The sequence below is a fragment of the Etheostoma cragini genome, chromosome 4 (genome assembly GCF_013103735.1).
Source record: "Etheostoma cragini isolate CJK2018 chromosome 4, CSU_Ecrag_1.0, whole genome shotgun sequence".
NCBI classification, from domain to species: Eukaryota; Metazoa; Chordata; class Actinopteri; order Perciformes; family Percidae; genus Etheostoma; species Etheostoma cragini.
In genome coordinates this window covers 21,354,774-21,369,778 of record NC_048410.1, presented here as the reverse complement: position 1 = coordinate 21,369,778, position 15,005 = coordinate 21,354,774, and the positions used below count along the sequence as shown (strand labels likewise).

Sequence of the window (15,005 nt, the reverse complement as noted above, 5' to 3'; positions counted from 1 at the left end):
GTTGGGAGTGAGAACAGGTTGCCCAGACTGGAAGTAGTCCCATCCACGACACTTCAACCCAACCCAGGATCCCATACCATTTGGTTGGTCTCAGTCATGTAACAAAAGATTTCCAGTGACATTAGAACAGAAGACACACTTTCTCCCGGACCTGCTGTTTGTGACGGTTGCCAGTGAGAATTAAACCTTGTAGTCATTTATTCATGTTTGAGGCTGGACCACTATTCAATCTTTTGAATGGATTGTTCATTTTCATGTCGTACCCTGAATGTGTCTCCCTTTTGTAAAAAAAAAACAACAACAAAAGCTTCCCGCAGTTTCACAATCATATATTTTAAAGGGGATTGCATTAAAGAATGTAAGGAAACCAAAGAGATCCCCTTATGGCATAAGGATGGAAATCTGTTTAAAAAAAATATCAATACATAAAAGATCAACAACAACAAAAAAATCATTAGATTCATGTTTGTACGTTAAAGATGCATGTGGAAAGTAAAAACAAAGGAATGGACCTTTTCAGCACTGGACTCTAACAGAATCAGTTGAGTCTGCATTGCTTTACTTCCTGTGTTAAATGAATGATGACACTGTAGGCAATAGAAGACTGTTGCACATGCTCAGTGGCAGTCTGTTGATTTATTATATCTGATCATTGAATGTGCTTATACATTATATGTTTTATTGTCCTTAAAGAGACCTGATGGTCACCCTTGTATTCAGTTAAAGAAATGATGATAAAAAATGACCATTTGTTTAATTTAACAACATGTTTTTATTTTTTTTATTTTTTTATCGGTATAGTAAGATGTGATAAACTTCACACATATGCCTTATTTAGAGACGGACGTTTTTTTTCTTCAGATGCAAGTCTGAAGTCTAAGTTTGATCCTTGTAGAAAAACAATGTATGAACTGAAATGTACTGTAAACCTCTTTTGTACCATTTTTGTTATATCATGTTGTTATTTAGATTATCCATATATTTTTGAAAACAACTTTGGCTGTTAGCAGTATCAGAAGTTTTATTTTTTTGTATCCATCCCTTAACTATTTGTGTGGAGAGATGGTGTGACCTAGAACGTGAGGTAGAGGGATAATGCGTACCAGCTTCAAAATAAATCAGATTTGTCCCATTCGCTATGACCTTATGTATTTATTACTTTGTCACATCCCATGCCTTACTCAAAAGAAAATGAACCTATGGTGTGACAACCAATGGGTCCGTATAGTTCCGAGCGTCTGTCAGTGATTACAGTTTGAATAAGAAGAAAGTTCCGTCACTTTTTCTGTTGTGACATGTGGCATTAAAGTCATGAGCATTATAAGATGGTATTAAGCATCTAAAGACGTTATTCATTTCTCAAAAGCAGAATTTCTCAGGATGTTTTATCACATGGAAATTTAGGAGGTGACAAGTTCACAAAAATATGTATGACATTTGTTAATAATACAAAAGTCTTCTTCAAGTAGGCTCATGTTTAGTAACGTGAGCACAAATCCTTATAGCATGACATTAATTATTTAAGGATTAACTTTGTGTTTTGTTGACGTTGGCTTACCTCTCTAATTGTTTTAGGTTTCACAAGTTCCAATTCTTAGTTACTTTAAAACAAGACATATTTATGTTTCCTCTCTGACGTTACAAGTTATTATGATAGTATGTAGTAAGTATTCAAGTGGTAACCCTTCACTTTGACACAAACTGGCAAAGTTGCAAATGTACAATATAACACAATACACTTTAAGTATACACTATAGTCAATTATTGTTGTTACATTAACATGTGAGTAGCGTGTTAACATGTTAAGTGGAGCTTACTGTTAGAGAATTTAATGGCCTCCACTGACCACCCACACCGGTCCTTTGCTTCGGCGTCCTCTCAGGACTGTGTCACGTGATGTGTACAACGGTACATGAAAAAACTAAATGATAACCCACTCTTTGACGAACAGCTACATAGTGCTGCTAGAGGTCAAAAACTCCACAGGGAACCTATAAACATTCTTATTCTTACTTTCATCATGTGATTGGAATATTTTATTACATTTTCTGTACGGCTTCATTTACAGTTACACTCTGACACAGAGGAGAATGAGAAGAAAAGATGACATTTCAATAAACCTCAGCCTGAGCAAAGATCTAATCAGCAGCAGTTTCTAACAGTGTGTGTGTGTGTGTGTGTGTGTGTGTGTGTGTGTGTGTGTGTGTGTGTGTGTGTGTGTGTGTGTGTGTGTATGCGTGCACGCGCACAGGACCTTCACTAATATGAATTCATCACATTTTAGAAGCTGGTCATTTGTTTTGTGAGTAAAATCTTAAGATTTAAAGAAACTTGAGCTCAAAATGCATGTAGTAGAGTCCAAAAGTGGGTTACAATATTTTCTACAATATTTCTCTCTAAAGGTTGTGGGGTAGAAGTATAACAAGTAAAAGACAAATACTCCAAATATGGACTTAATTACAATACCTGAGCATATGTATTTAGCTATTTTTCACAACTGCCAATTATTCAGGCAATCAAGAAAAACAAACAAAGACCATAATGCAGAGACATTTTATTGCTGAATGTCCAGTTTAGAGTATATCGAGATAAGGAACACCTGTATATCCTGTGCAGAAATAAAGTAAATGTCTTTTGCTTTGTGGTTTTTTTTGCTGCCAGAGCGACGCACTGAGATCCACACCCATCCCTTCTGTTGCACTTGTACTACGAATGATGTCATCTTTGTCCGGTAAGGGGAGGAGGGACCTGGGTGAATCCAGCGCCTGCAGCAGCTCCGTCAAGCTGGTTAGACGTAACCATAACGTACCCGGAAATACGGGCCGGGGCTTTCAAAATAACAGTGGAAACCTTGATGTCACTTCAAGGAAACCATTGTTTAAGTATATGATTATACAAAGCGAAATTATAAATTATAAAAATTAACTATTATATATATATATATATATATATATATATATATATATATATATATATATATATATATATATATATATATATATATATATATATATATATATATATATATATATATATATATATATATATATATATATATATATATATATATATATACTTGTGTATATATATATATGTGTACTTATACACTTATCTATCTCTGCTCTTTTCTTTGTTGTTACAAACAGCAATTTACCCATTTTTGTCACAGCAGCTGTTTTTTTCCTCCTTTTGAAAGCTGATAGTAAACACATTTCTGTGACATCATTACATCACATGTCATTTAGCTGATGCTTTTATCCAAAGCAACTTATAATTGCTATATATGTCGGAGGTTGCGCATCTCTGGAGCAACTTGTAAGTTGTTGTTTTTTTCAAAATAGATGTTTATAGAAAAAAGGAGATTTGTGCATAAACCAATCACTGTGTGCCACACTAGGCTGTATACATACACTGTAGGAGTTATACAGTACTTGTTTACTTACTTGCCCCAGGTTTTCTGTGGGTTGATGAAACACAATCGTATGTAAGGACATCACCCATGTGATCACATTATAAGGCCCAAGATTATTTAGAACACTGTTGATATTGTACTTATTAGGCTTAGGGGTACCAATTTGCAAGTATCAAATTACAAAGGACTAATATTATTATTATTATTATTATTATTAATACTAATAATATTATTGTTATTATAATTAGTAGTAGTAGTAGTAGTAGTAGTAGTAGAACTAGTATTTGAAGGAATGGAGGCTCTGAACTACTCACTTGTGTGAAGAAGACTGTGATGGATTCTAACTTCAACGACCAGCCCCTTTTATTTTGAAAATCCTAAACGGAACCCCGGTTATTTAGCCTAGCCCTGTTAGTCGCTGGTGTCGGGGGGAGGATCTAGTTCGCCTGCCCCGTTTCTCAGCACCCGCTCGCTAAAAAAAATTAGCGAATACTGCAGCAAGAAGTAAGTGTATGAGTGTGTATGTGTGCGTATGTGTTTGCCAGGATCAAGAGGAAAAGCGCGGATTAATATTTATAAAAACATCTCATCGGGTTGCTGACAGGTAGTTATGAAACGGAAGCTTTACTTTGACTACATGTTCTCATTTGACACAACTTAGCAGTCTAATTATGGCTCACGTTACTTAGGTAGGAGAACAAGGTGGTGGCTTGTCGTCACAACGGTGCTGCCATTCGCCTTTTTCCTGCTTTGGTAGTAGTTTAACGTCGGACTGTAGTGAAGTATCTATCCGGTGGGAGTGGAGCTGTCAGGGCGTGTTTCTGTGCAACTGTTGATCGCTCCATTGCTGGTAGTTTCAAAGTCGATGCAGCAGATCAGATCCGGTTGGTACGTCTGTCCAACTCCAGACATATCCAGATCCATGGCAGATCTCCTAATGAGCCATTTCTGTTCCTTAATTTCCTCTTTATTAACACTCATGTCTTCGAGGGCGTTGTTTGAAGTGCCTGCAATGATTTGCGAACACAACAAAACCTGCGGAGGGGGACGTTCGGTGAGTTGTACTGAAACGCCCAAATCGGCTTAACCCTCCTGTTGTCCTCGGGTCAAATTTGACCCCTTTTAAAAAAAAATGTCTATATCAGGAATATGGCATTCTTTTTATTTTTTACCAAATTGACACAAAAAAAGGATGGATTCCATGCAACGCTCTTTGCAAATACAATTAATAACTTTCATTTAATTCAGGTGAAAATGGAAATGGTTTCAAATCAGCATCCTCATCCACTCAACACATGTTGAGTTAACTATTAGTCAAAATAATCCACAATTTCTGCTTTATTAACTCAAATAGTAGGTATAATTCCATATAAATGAGGGTTATCGACCATGGATTCCAAAAAGTAGTGTAAAGCAAGTGGTAGCAAAGGTGGTGGAAGTGAAATTAAAAACTAAAAATAATGCGTTGAAAATGTAAAATGTCGACTAATCTATTAATTAATTAAGTGTTAATCTATTTGACCTGGGAGGACAACACAAGGGTTAATTATGTTGGAGAAAGAGCTTTTAATGTGGTTTAAATAGGACGATCCCATTCATGATAACTTCAAATTCCCATAATGACAATAGGCAATGACAATGCTATCCTCATCCTCCATAAGTTCCATGTGTATTGAAAAAGGAACCTACATGTGCCATTCATGCAAAATAGATTATCATACACTGATATACAGTATGTTGACAGCAGAACTGTGAGTGATATAACAATTAAGTTATTAATTGATTAGTGATTGGGAGAAAATGAATACAATTTTTAGTAATGGAGTTATTGTTAAGTAACTGTATCAAGCAAAATGACATCAATCTTCGGTTCCAGCTTTTTACATGTAATTATCTGTTGCTTCTCTCTGTTTTGCATTGTTGTAAAATGAATATATCTGGTAGTCTGACAGAATAACTTTGAAGATGTCAAAATGGGCATTGGAAATATTTTGATGCACATTTGTCCCTGTTCCTTTGACATTTTAGAGACCTAATTAAGGATTCGACTGGAAAATCAATAATGACCATATTTGCAGTATTGGAAACTGGAAAATTGTATTTTCAAATGCTCAAAAATACATTTTGAAATACATTTCATCGCCATATTCAACTACACATTGTATTGCTGCTGTATATATTAAGGCTGCATCTAACAATTGTTATCATTATCAAGATTAATATTATATTTTGTGTATACATGACATGCAAAGCTTAGCTTAGCATAAATACTGTAAACAGGGGTAAACTAGCCTGGCTCTTCTCAAAAGTCAAGTCAATTTATTTATAGAGCAGATTTTAAAACCTAGGCTGAACAAAATGCTGTACAAAGTTACATTATGTTACAAAAACAAAGGAAGACAACAAAAATATAGACACAATGAACATCATACAAACAACACACTCCTTTACAAATGTCCCTAAACTAAATCATACGCCAAAGAATAAAAAATGTGTTTTAAGACGAGACTTCATGATGTTGGCAGTAGAGGAGGACCAATATGAAGGGGAAGTTTGTTCCAGAGTCTCAGGGCCACAACGGAAAAGGCCCGATCGCCCTTTTGTTTTCCTCCGAGACTGTGGAGTATCTTAGAGGAACTGATTGGACAATCTTCGGTTCCTGGAGGAGTGATGTAGGGTAAGCAGTATATAACGGGGCCAGTCCATGTACCAAACCTCACGCTGTAAAAATCCTACCCAGTCTAGAATATGTTATAAGTTATGTTTTCTCCATCTGGCGACCCTCAGAGAGGATCTTGCGGCCTCCTTGGGGTTCCCGACCCCCAGGTTGAGAGCCACTGGCCTAGACCACTATTGTAAAAAGAGATGTCTGTAAAACAAGCTCACGTTGTACTATGAATTTGGAATCTATTCAAATGTTTTGAGATTTTTTAAAGTGAGTGATGTCATCAATTATTTCCAACATTCTTTTATTGAACACATTGAACATTGAATTAAAAAAATGAACCATTTGTTTTTAAGAATATTATTTTTTGGCATTTTCAGCCTTTTTTATTTTTGAAAGGACAGCTGAAGACATGAAATTATCTTTCATTAATTAATGAAAACAATTGGGTTTATTGTACAAGTTCATATCAAAATATTACCCCCCCCAAAAAAAAAAAATATATATATTAGTGTATCCCTTATTTTACGTACCTTATCAATTTTTAGATTCAAATTTTTGTTCTTCAAATGGATAAATAGGTAGTTATCCTTAGGAGGCCTCAAGGGAGATGTCATACATGGTTTTATTTCAAGGGTTGGCTAGCCTTTGGGATATTCGGTCATTTCCATGGGTGTACCAGTAAAGTCATGACTCAGGGTAAGAAGCTGGTGTGCTTGTAACGTACGCCCAAAGAATGTAAAAGGCTAACCTGATCCTCTTTTTACTCCTGCTGTTGTCTAAGAAAGCTCAGCACTTACATTTCAATTTCACGCACTTGAGTTCACAGCTTATACTCAGGAATGTCCACATTGTATCTATTTAAATGCCTGATCTGAAACGGGCCAAAGCTTTTTTTTTTTTTGAATAGTCACCCAACATTTAATGCTGCTGATGTGATTCGATGTGCTTCCTGTCAGATTCAGTCGGATAAGAATTGTAGTTGATGGTGGTGTACACAGCCGGTGTCGCAGGCTGTCTGCTCCGTCTCAGCCACAACCTCGGCCAGTTTATGAACTTTAGCCCATTTCCCAGACAGACAGACAGACAGACTCGCAGCGGTGTGGCAAATTCTTGCTTGACTTCACATCTTAAAGTGTCTTTCCTTTTTAAATGCAACAACAACCTGTTAGCTTGTGTATCTAATTTCATATTATTTCATACATTAGGTAGCCAAAGATGCTGGAGGACATTCCTGAAAAAAGCCCTTCCCTTGTTTTTGTTGTTATTCTGTGGTAAAATAAGTTCTACATTGTTGTCCCATAGAGAGTTAGGCTCTCTGGGCGAATGTTTCTGTCAAAATCTACCTTGGTGTTATTTCTCAGTGGGTTATGAAGCCGGAGTTTGACTGAGCTCCTTGACAACTCCTAATGGCAACATAAAAAACAAACAGGAAATACATTTTCAATGTTGATGTCTGCTTATCTGTAACTCCAGGCTCTCTGAGTTTAGTGTGTAGTGTATAAAATAAAGATGTGCAGCCCTGGAATGCCTGTTAGAGGAGCAAAACTATCCTACTTGGACTCATTTCCTGTCATTTGTTTGCAGGACCTCAGAAGTAAAAAAGTCATCTTCTCAGGAACAACAGGCCTTTTATTGGTTGGATAGTTATCTATGTTTGGCATTGTTGTTGATTTGAAGTCATATGAGGTTTGAAAGGCAGCTCCACCTCATTGGTCAGGGTCACGCTCTGCTCTGGGCTAACTCTGCTCAGCTTGTTGCATAACTCCTGTTGGCCCCTATAAGCCTCAGGAAACCTTAGAGAAAGAGAGAGGTGGTGTGCTCATTAACCCGGGCCATTGCTCAACAACAGTTGTAGGAAGTAAGGGTGCTATGCTTTATGTATTTTAATGGCTCCTTGTGTTGTGTTTGGATCAAGTTTTATGTTTCCAGTCTGAGAGAGAGTCTGCTTCATTGCTAGTGACACTGTGAAGTCACAAGTACTACGACGGCTTCCATACTTTGTTTGTATACTTTTGGTCTGTAACTATTATTTTCAGTATGAATTATTCTGCAGATGAAATTCCGATGAATTTAATCAATATAACACCTCAAAATAATGAAAACATTTTCACAACTTGAAGTCTACAATTTGGTTTGTCCGACCAACAGTTCAAAAAGTACTCAAAGTATCCTAAAACATTTTAATGATTACATTCTGATTACAGAGGAAAACCACAAATCCTTCTCATTTAGAAGCTGGAACCACCAAATTTGGCAAGCTTGCTTCATAAATTACATGATTAATAAATTACCACAATTGTTGATGATTGATTTTCTGGTCAACACTTTTTTGTTAAAGGAGCACGCCACCGTTTGTTGAAATGGGGCTTATCACGGTCTCCCCTAGCTGTAGCTTTTGTTAGCATGTTGTGAGTAAAAGTGAGCCAACAAAAAGACAACAACAACCTAATTACTTCTTGTGGCCTGCGAATTCACAACAAGTACAAATTGACATGCATATTAAGAATAGACTATTTCCTAGGCAGATCTTGATTTGGAACAAATATTGATCTGGGACTATATTGGGTGGAAGCACATCCAATACACAGCAGTGCTTTGGCTGTGCTTGCACCCAATATAGTCCCAAGTCAATATCTGCATAGGAAAGGATCTAGTCTTAATCTGCATTGCTATTTGTACTCGGTGTGAATGTATCATGAGTTAACCTGGAAACGTTATCCCTGTCACTGGGTCAAGAGCCGAAGCATTAAAAGTTTGTTGTAGCAACCAATGTAATGATAGCTCATAGTGCAATTAATGAAACCTTTAGTACAGGGGACAAGGGAAAAGAAAATAGTAGGCCAACACAATTACGGAATAAAACGTCTGCGCTAAATGGAAGGGGGGTGTAATTTAATGCTGCTGACATACAACCACATTGCTCAATCCAAAGTTATTTTATGAATGAAATAGACATATTCCATAACTGAGAGTCAATTAGGGTTCGGTTTTGAATAATTTACATTCTCAAAATTGTGTCCATCTGTTGAATGCCAGACTGAGTGTGACTCTGGTTTTTGCCCATTGTCTTTCCCTTTCCCTTTTAGCTTTTAGTTGTTCTTTTTTTAATTTCCTTTTTTTTCTGTGATGGTCCTGCCCCAGTATCAGCCATAACTACAACAGAATAAAATTACCGGTAGGCCTATATAAAGAAACCTGCTACCTGTTACCTGCCTACTCACTAACACAGGCTTTTAAAGTATTATGCCGAAACCTACGACCAGTCAGAATGTGTGATTTGTAGCGCCGTCTACCCGCCGTAATTCATTTTGTGACTTTGCGGAAAAAATCGGACTCAGGAAAAGGCATTAATATAAACTATATAAAAATAGTGTTCTTTTCACACACTCGTTTGGTGTTACAAGTCAATATGATCATCAGATAAAAAATTACACAGTTTTAGAAACATTTAAAAGTTAGATTTAATCACTTTAACTTAAACGTAGCTCAGCATTATTCAGTGTGATTTTGTTATCTTTGCTTAAAGTATGTCTCTTTGATGTTTTAACCAGCAAGTAACACAGTGTTCTAGTTATCTCACAGTTCTAGACTATAGTTGATCCTCCGTCAACCTCGGAATGATTGAAGGCTTTGGGAATACAGTATGTTGTAGCATACCTCTTTGCACCACTGGATAAATCTTCTTCTACAGGTACTGTAAATGAAAATGTCTGCACCCTGAACTGACTGATGGTTATAGAGAGCTGATGGAATGATGTTGAACCATTCCTGCTCTTTTGTCACAGCTTTCACAGGGAAGGTTAATCTCTCAGTGACACCTTTGCTTTCATTCAGTACCGTCGAGGTCAAAGGTCAGCGAGCTGATACTGGTTGCAGATAAGTGGTGCCCAGGCCCCCACATACAGCGCTCTGCTGATTCTTTTTTCCAATGGCCGCTTGCGGTGGTATTGCAACAAAAAATCCCTATGTGACCTAGAAAGGATTTTAACCATACACCACCATTGCAGAAGAGATGTCGGTAAAACTGCTGCCAGGACACCTTCAACTGCAAACACTGTCTGGTGTGGCTCTTTGTATTATGTAGTTTTAATCCATGGACTTTTTCTGGTTGAAAAACCTCCCTAGAGCTGAGAAAAGCGGCAGCACTGAACAGAGCAGCTCTCAAAGAAATGAACAGGGCTCTGCCAATAACGTTTATCCAGGTCTAATAAGTGATCCATGTTGTTGCCCATTTACACGTTGTGATAGCATCAGGGTGAGATCAGGCATCAGTCATAGTCAGTCTGGGTATTGGGAAAAGTCACAGTTTGTGACTATATGGTACATTTTCACACATAATTTCCTTTTGCCAATGTGTCGAGATGTTCCTTCGTCGGCTGCCTGCCAGAAAGGACAAGCTATCATTGTGCAGTGCAGAGAGAGCCACTGTGTACATGTGCCTGTGTGTGTGAGTAAGCATGCTTGTGTACTTGCATGTGTTGCATTGCCTCTGGCGGCCCTCCCCCTGTCCCGGCTCTGTTGAGGCCTGTCCAAACAGAACTGCAGCAAAAAAGCTCCTCCCGTGCTGCACACAACAGGAAGTGGATTGTTTTTTTTTGTCAAAGGGTGAGCCTCTGAGGCCTTGGTACTGCTGTCTCCCACTTGTTTTAGTTTTGATCCCACCATCTAGTTCTCTGGAAATTAGGGCTGTAACGATACACTGAAAAGGAAAAGTGCTCTGTTGCCTATTGTAAAGGTGCTGGCTGACAAGCAAGTAGCTAGGCCCATATAGCGTTAGCTAATTCTTGGTTGGTAACATAAGATTACGACATTGTTCAACACACTCAGTTATTTTTAATATGACTGTTTTGACCACAGTTCACAACTCTGGGCTACCAAAAATTCATCGGTAGTGTTAATTGTATAGATAGACAACTAATTTAATGGTAATTTAGATAGCTAGATAGCTAGCTAGCAACCATTCACTATCATTACAGCCCCGGCCCGGGGACCCATCCACAGTCAACCCCAGCCAGCTAGCAACCATCCCGGTCAAAACTTAACTCTGGTGCTAAGGACGCTAACGGCAGTTTACTGAACCGTCGGGAAACAGACTAAGGCACCCGAGTCAGAGCAGCGGCCATTTGTAACGTTACACATCCGTTAGCGTTACCGGTGCCCCCCCTCATAATAGTTGAATATAATCTCATAATGGTTGAAGCATTGCAACAGAGGCTTGAGTAAATGATGATGATGCTGATTTGTGGTCGTCATTTTACAGTATATTAAGGGGATTTGCCTAACTTTCAATACATAGTTAACATGTAGAAACAACAGAACTGAGTACCCTACCAGTATTTGCTAAAGCAGCCTGAAGTCCTGGCATATTGGAGTCTTTGGCATATTTTGGCAAAACGGACAGCTGTAACTCAATACACTGCACCAGAGGGAGTGAGAAAATGGGAACAAACTATGACTAGAATTCCCAGAAGAAGGAATAGACTCAAGATATTAATAAAACTGCCAAACAAGAAAACACACCCAACATTTACAGAATAACCACTGGTTATGCCAAATCTAAATATCCATGGAAACATGGCTGGGTAGCAATCCCCCCCCCCCCTTAATGCTTTTCTTGAATTCAACCCATTTTTTATTTATATATTTTGTTATAATGAACTCTTACAGAATATGTATAAATGTACACATTTATGTGCTTTTGGATCTTATGTTTTTATTATAATAATAATAATAATAATCATTTTAATTTGTGATGCTCTTTACATTTACGCATTTATGTTATGGCACTTCAGCTATAGTTCAGAGTCAGTAAGTGCATATTTCCTTGCTAATGTGTGCTATATGTGCTACTCATTCACTACCAGCACTCTCACTGTTTCCAGTCTTTGTGCCAAGCTAACTGGCTGCTGGCAGCAGCTTCATATTTACTCTACAGACAAGAGTGGTATCAATATTATCATTTAATTCTCTGCAAGGAAACAAATATGCATATTTTCCAAAATACTTCCTCCGTTTGATGATTTAAGACTTTGCAAATGTTGACAGGTTAGCTTTAAACAAATCCCCAAGCCCTGCATGGAAGAAATTGTGGTTTGCAAGTCAGCTAACCAATCCACCAATCTATTATGAAACCAATCAAACAATAGTTTGACAAAAAACTTCAGTCTGCATTATTGATGATTTGTTATGGTTTGATGCTACTTACTGACAGTTTTGGTGTTAATATGTATCCGAGCAGAGTGGGCGTTGGGGCAGACTCCATTTAAAAGTTATGCCAGCAGCACTGAAAGATTAATTTCCCCTGATAAGTGGGTGCCCTCGTGAAGAGGATTGCTGTCAAGACTGTCTGGCAGAAAGTGGATGAGGTGAGCAGCCAAATGACTATATGCACAGCTGCTCCAAGGCATCAGGGCTCCATCTCATCCATCAGCTGCCCTGCTAACTCATCCCCACACAGCCTGCTCTAACTACAGCAGTCCTCTCATCTGGCGTTATTGCAGAAATGTTTCTGGGCTTTGTTGGTTATATGGATTGTATTTTGTGCATAGGAAACCTGCTAATCTAGGTAGTGTGACAGTGAACTCTGCATCTGTTTTACATGGTTTTGTTTTGGTGGTAAATACCTGGCTGGGGTTTTCTTTCTTCTGCAGTTTGTGCACATGCTTATAACTCTGTAAGCCCCATGTAAGCAATTACAGTGAAACAACATATGTGCAGCAGGTTTAGCTATTGTTCCTTTTAATGCAAAGTCATTTTGAGAGAATTAGTATAATGTCTGCTAAGTATTCCTGAAGAAGCATCCGGAGAGATCAAAAGCAGGGCAGGGTTTTGTCTGCTTTAGGACACCACCAATACTTAAGCAGCTGCTTTGATTTCCCCGAAGCTTTTCTTCTCCACACACGTTGCAGAAGGAAACAAACAGGACGGAGCATGAGAGCACATTCCTTCATGACCCAGCTTGTCTCAACCCCCCCCCCACACACACACACACACACACACACACACCACATACACACACTCTCTTTTGCTTCCACATCACTCCACTATCTTCCCCCTTTTCCTCTGTTTTTCATGTAGATTTGTAGTCTAGATTTGTCATCTGGGATTCAACGTCTGGGACTTCAGTTGTCTGTGGCAACGTGCAGATCAGAGAGCACTCCCTAAGGCGTAATGTGATGCCAGAGATGTCAGTGGTCGCTTTGGACCCAGCATGAGCAGGACGTTTTTGTACAACATTGTGTTCCTGTTTCATCTTGTGTTCCTGTGATCTCTTACAAATAATTTCAGATGTAATGTAGAATTCACAAACGAGACAAAGTGTGGCTTTGTTGATGACAGGTGAAATCTCTGTTAACGGAAAACAAAAGTTTCTTTTGTAGTGATTGTTTCGACATGCAACTTTTATTTTTGTTTTTTGACTTCTTGTAAAAAAACCTTCTCTTGTTTCCCAGCAGAGATGGCAACCATTCGGAAGAAGCTGGTGATTGTCGGGGATGGAGCGTGTGGGAAAACATGTCTTCTCATTGTTTTCAGTAAAGACCAGTTTCCTGAAGTCTACGTCCCGACAGTGTTTGAGAACTACATCGCTGATATTGAGGTTGACGGAAAACAGGTTTGTAGATTTGACACTCAAGTAAGCAGTCCAGAAGTAGGTGTGTCGGTCGCATAGGAAGGCTCTCCGTTTGTGTCAGAAGCCAGCACTGCCCTTAAAGTAATAACACAAATGACCCATCAGACTATTCTATTTAGATGAAGGATCTTGTAAAAGAAGTCATAATTGTGAACTTGCTGGCTCCATACAGTATGTGATATTTTGCTGAAAGACAGGCTAAAAATTTTTTCTCCCAGCCAGAAAAGAAATCTGTATCAGGAACATTTAATGATTCATATAGAAGACATGACGTGACAGAAACACCATTGTTGGAGTGTAGTGCTAGTCAGGCCCAGTATTAATAGTGTGAGACTAATCTGACACTACATAATTTATTGTTGTACTGTATTTAAAATGTTTTATGTGTCTCTTTTAACATATAAATGTAAAAGAAACTCTTAAATCCAGCCCCATGAACACCTCTTTAACGAGCGTAATTCCGAAGCTGGACAGACCTGCTGTGCCAAGTGACGGTGCTCAGCTCTGATTGGACAATCTCTGCTCGGGGGGGGGGGGGGGGGGGGGGGGTTGAGCAAACGGCCAGTTACATGTGGTTTGTCCAGGATCACTCTTGTGTTCACTGATTCAGTACTTTCTAGATGGCAGAGCAGTTTACTTTACAGCCATTTGAGATGTGTAGCTCAAATAAAATGGTTGAAGGTAAATCAGATATGGGAAAGGTTACCTCCCCTTTATCTGCTTTGCCCACCCAGAGAATTTAGCCCAACCATCAGAGAGAGACATCATGGCTTTCAAACGAGCAAAGTTGCAGTTGGTCAAGGCCATACCTCCAGCCTCCACTTTGCCCCCCTTCCCCTCAAAAGCTACAGACTCAGAAATGGCACATACTAAGGGAAGCTCAATGTGGGACCGGCTCTAGTGGCTGTTGTTCTGCAACAAGGCTGAATTTTGGGAAGGAGACTTCAGATACAGTATTAGGGGACCCCTAAGGTCTATGTAAAAGCATCCAAAGAGCACCATGTCATGGGACCTTTTTAAATCTGAGCCATTTTGTCAGCGAGGGCTGATTCTGAACTGCAGATGGCTTGTTATGTCAAAGGGATTTGTCCCCTTGAGTTAACCACCGCTACAGGATCACCACTTGGCAAAACAGGAAACGACTCTATTTCCCATCTTCCTGTTCACACAGGGAACAGGGATGTCTCCTGGCAATCCCTCTCCTCCCGCCCCGGACCCTCCTGCCAGATAAACGACACTCATTTCCTGTCCTGGTCGCACTCGGATGGGGGGGAGGAAAAATAAAGTTAGGGATC

At 38.8% G+C, this 15,005-nt stretch overlaps 1 protein-coding gene across 5 annotated transcripts in view; it reads left to right on the top strand.

Annotated features, from left to right (window-relative positions):
• Positions 1-3,802: 3,802 nt before the first annotated feature.
• LOC117943133 (rho-related GTP-binding protein RhoA-D-like) overlaps positions 3,803-15,005 on the top strand; it is a 14,393-nt gene continuing 3,190 nt past the window's right edge. Inside the window, exons 1-2 of one of the 5 annotated variants that reach the window (XM_034869064.1) lie at positions 3,803-3,916; positions 13,535-13,692. In XM_034869064.1, coding sequence (XP_034724955.1) covers positions 13,537-13,692 — 156 coding nt within the window. In that variant the 5' untranslated portion in view covers positions 3,803-3,916; positions 13,535-13,536. Of the gene's footprint in view, positions 4,017-13,211; positions 13,419-13,531; positions 13,693-15,005 lie in introns of those variants that run through there. The other 4 variants (XM_034869063.1, XM_034869061.1, XM_034869062.1 and 1 more) reach the window with 4 other exon arrangements.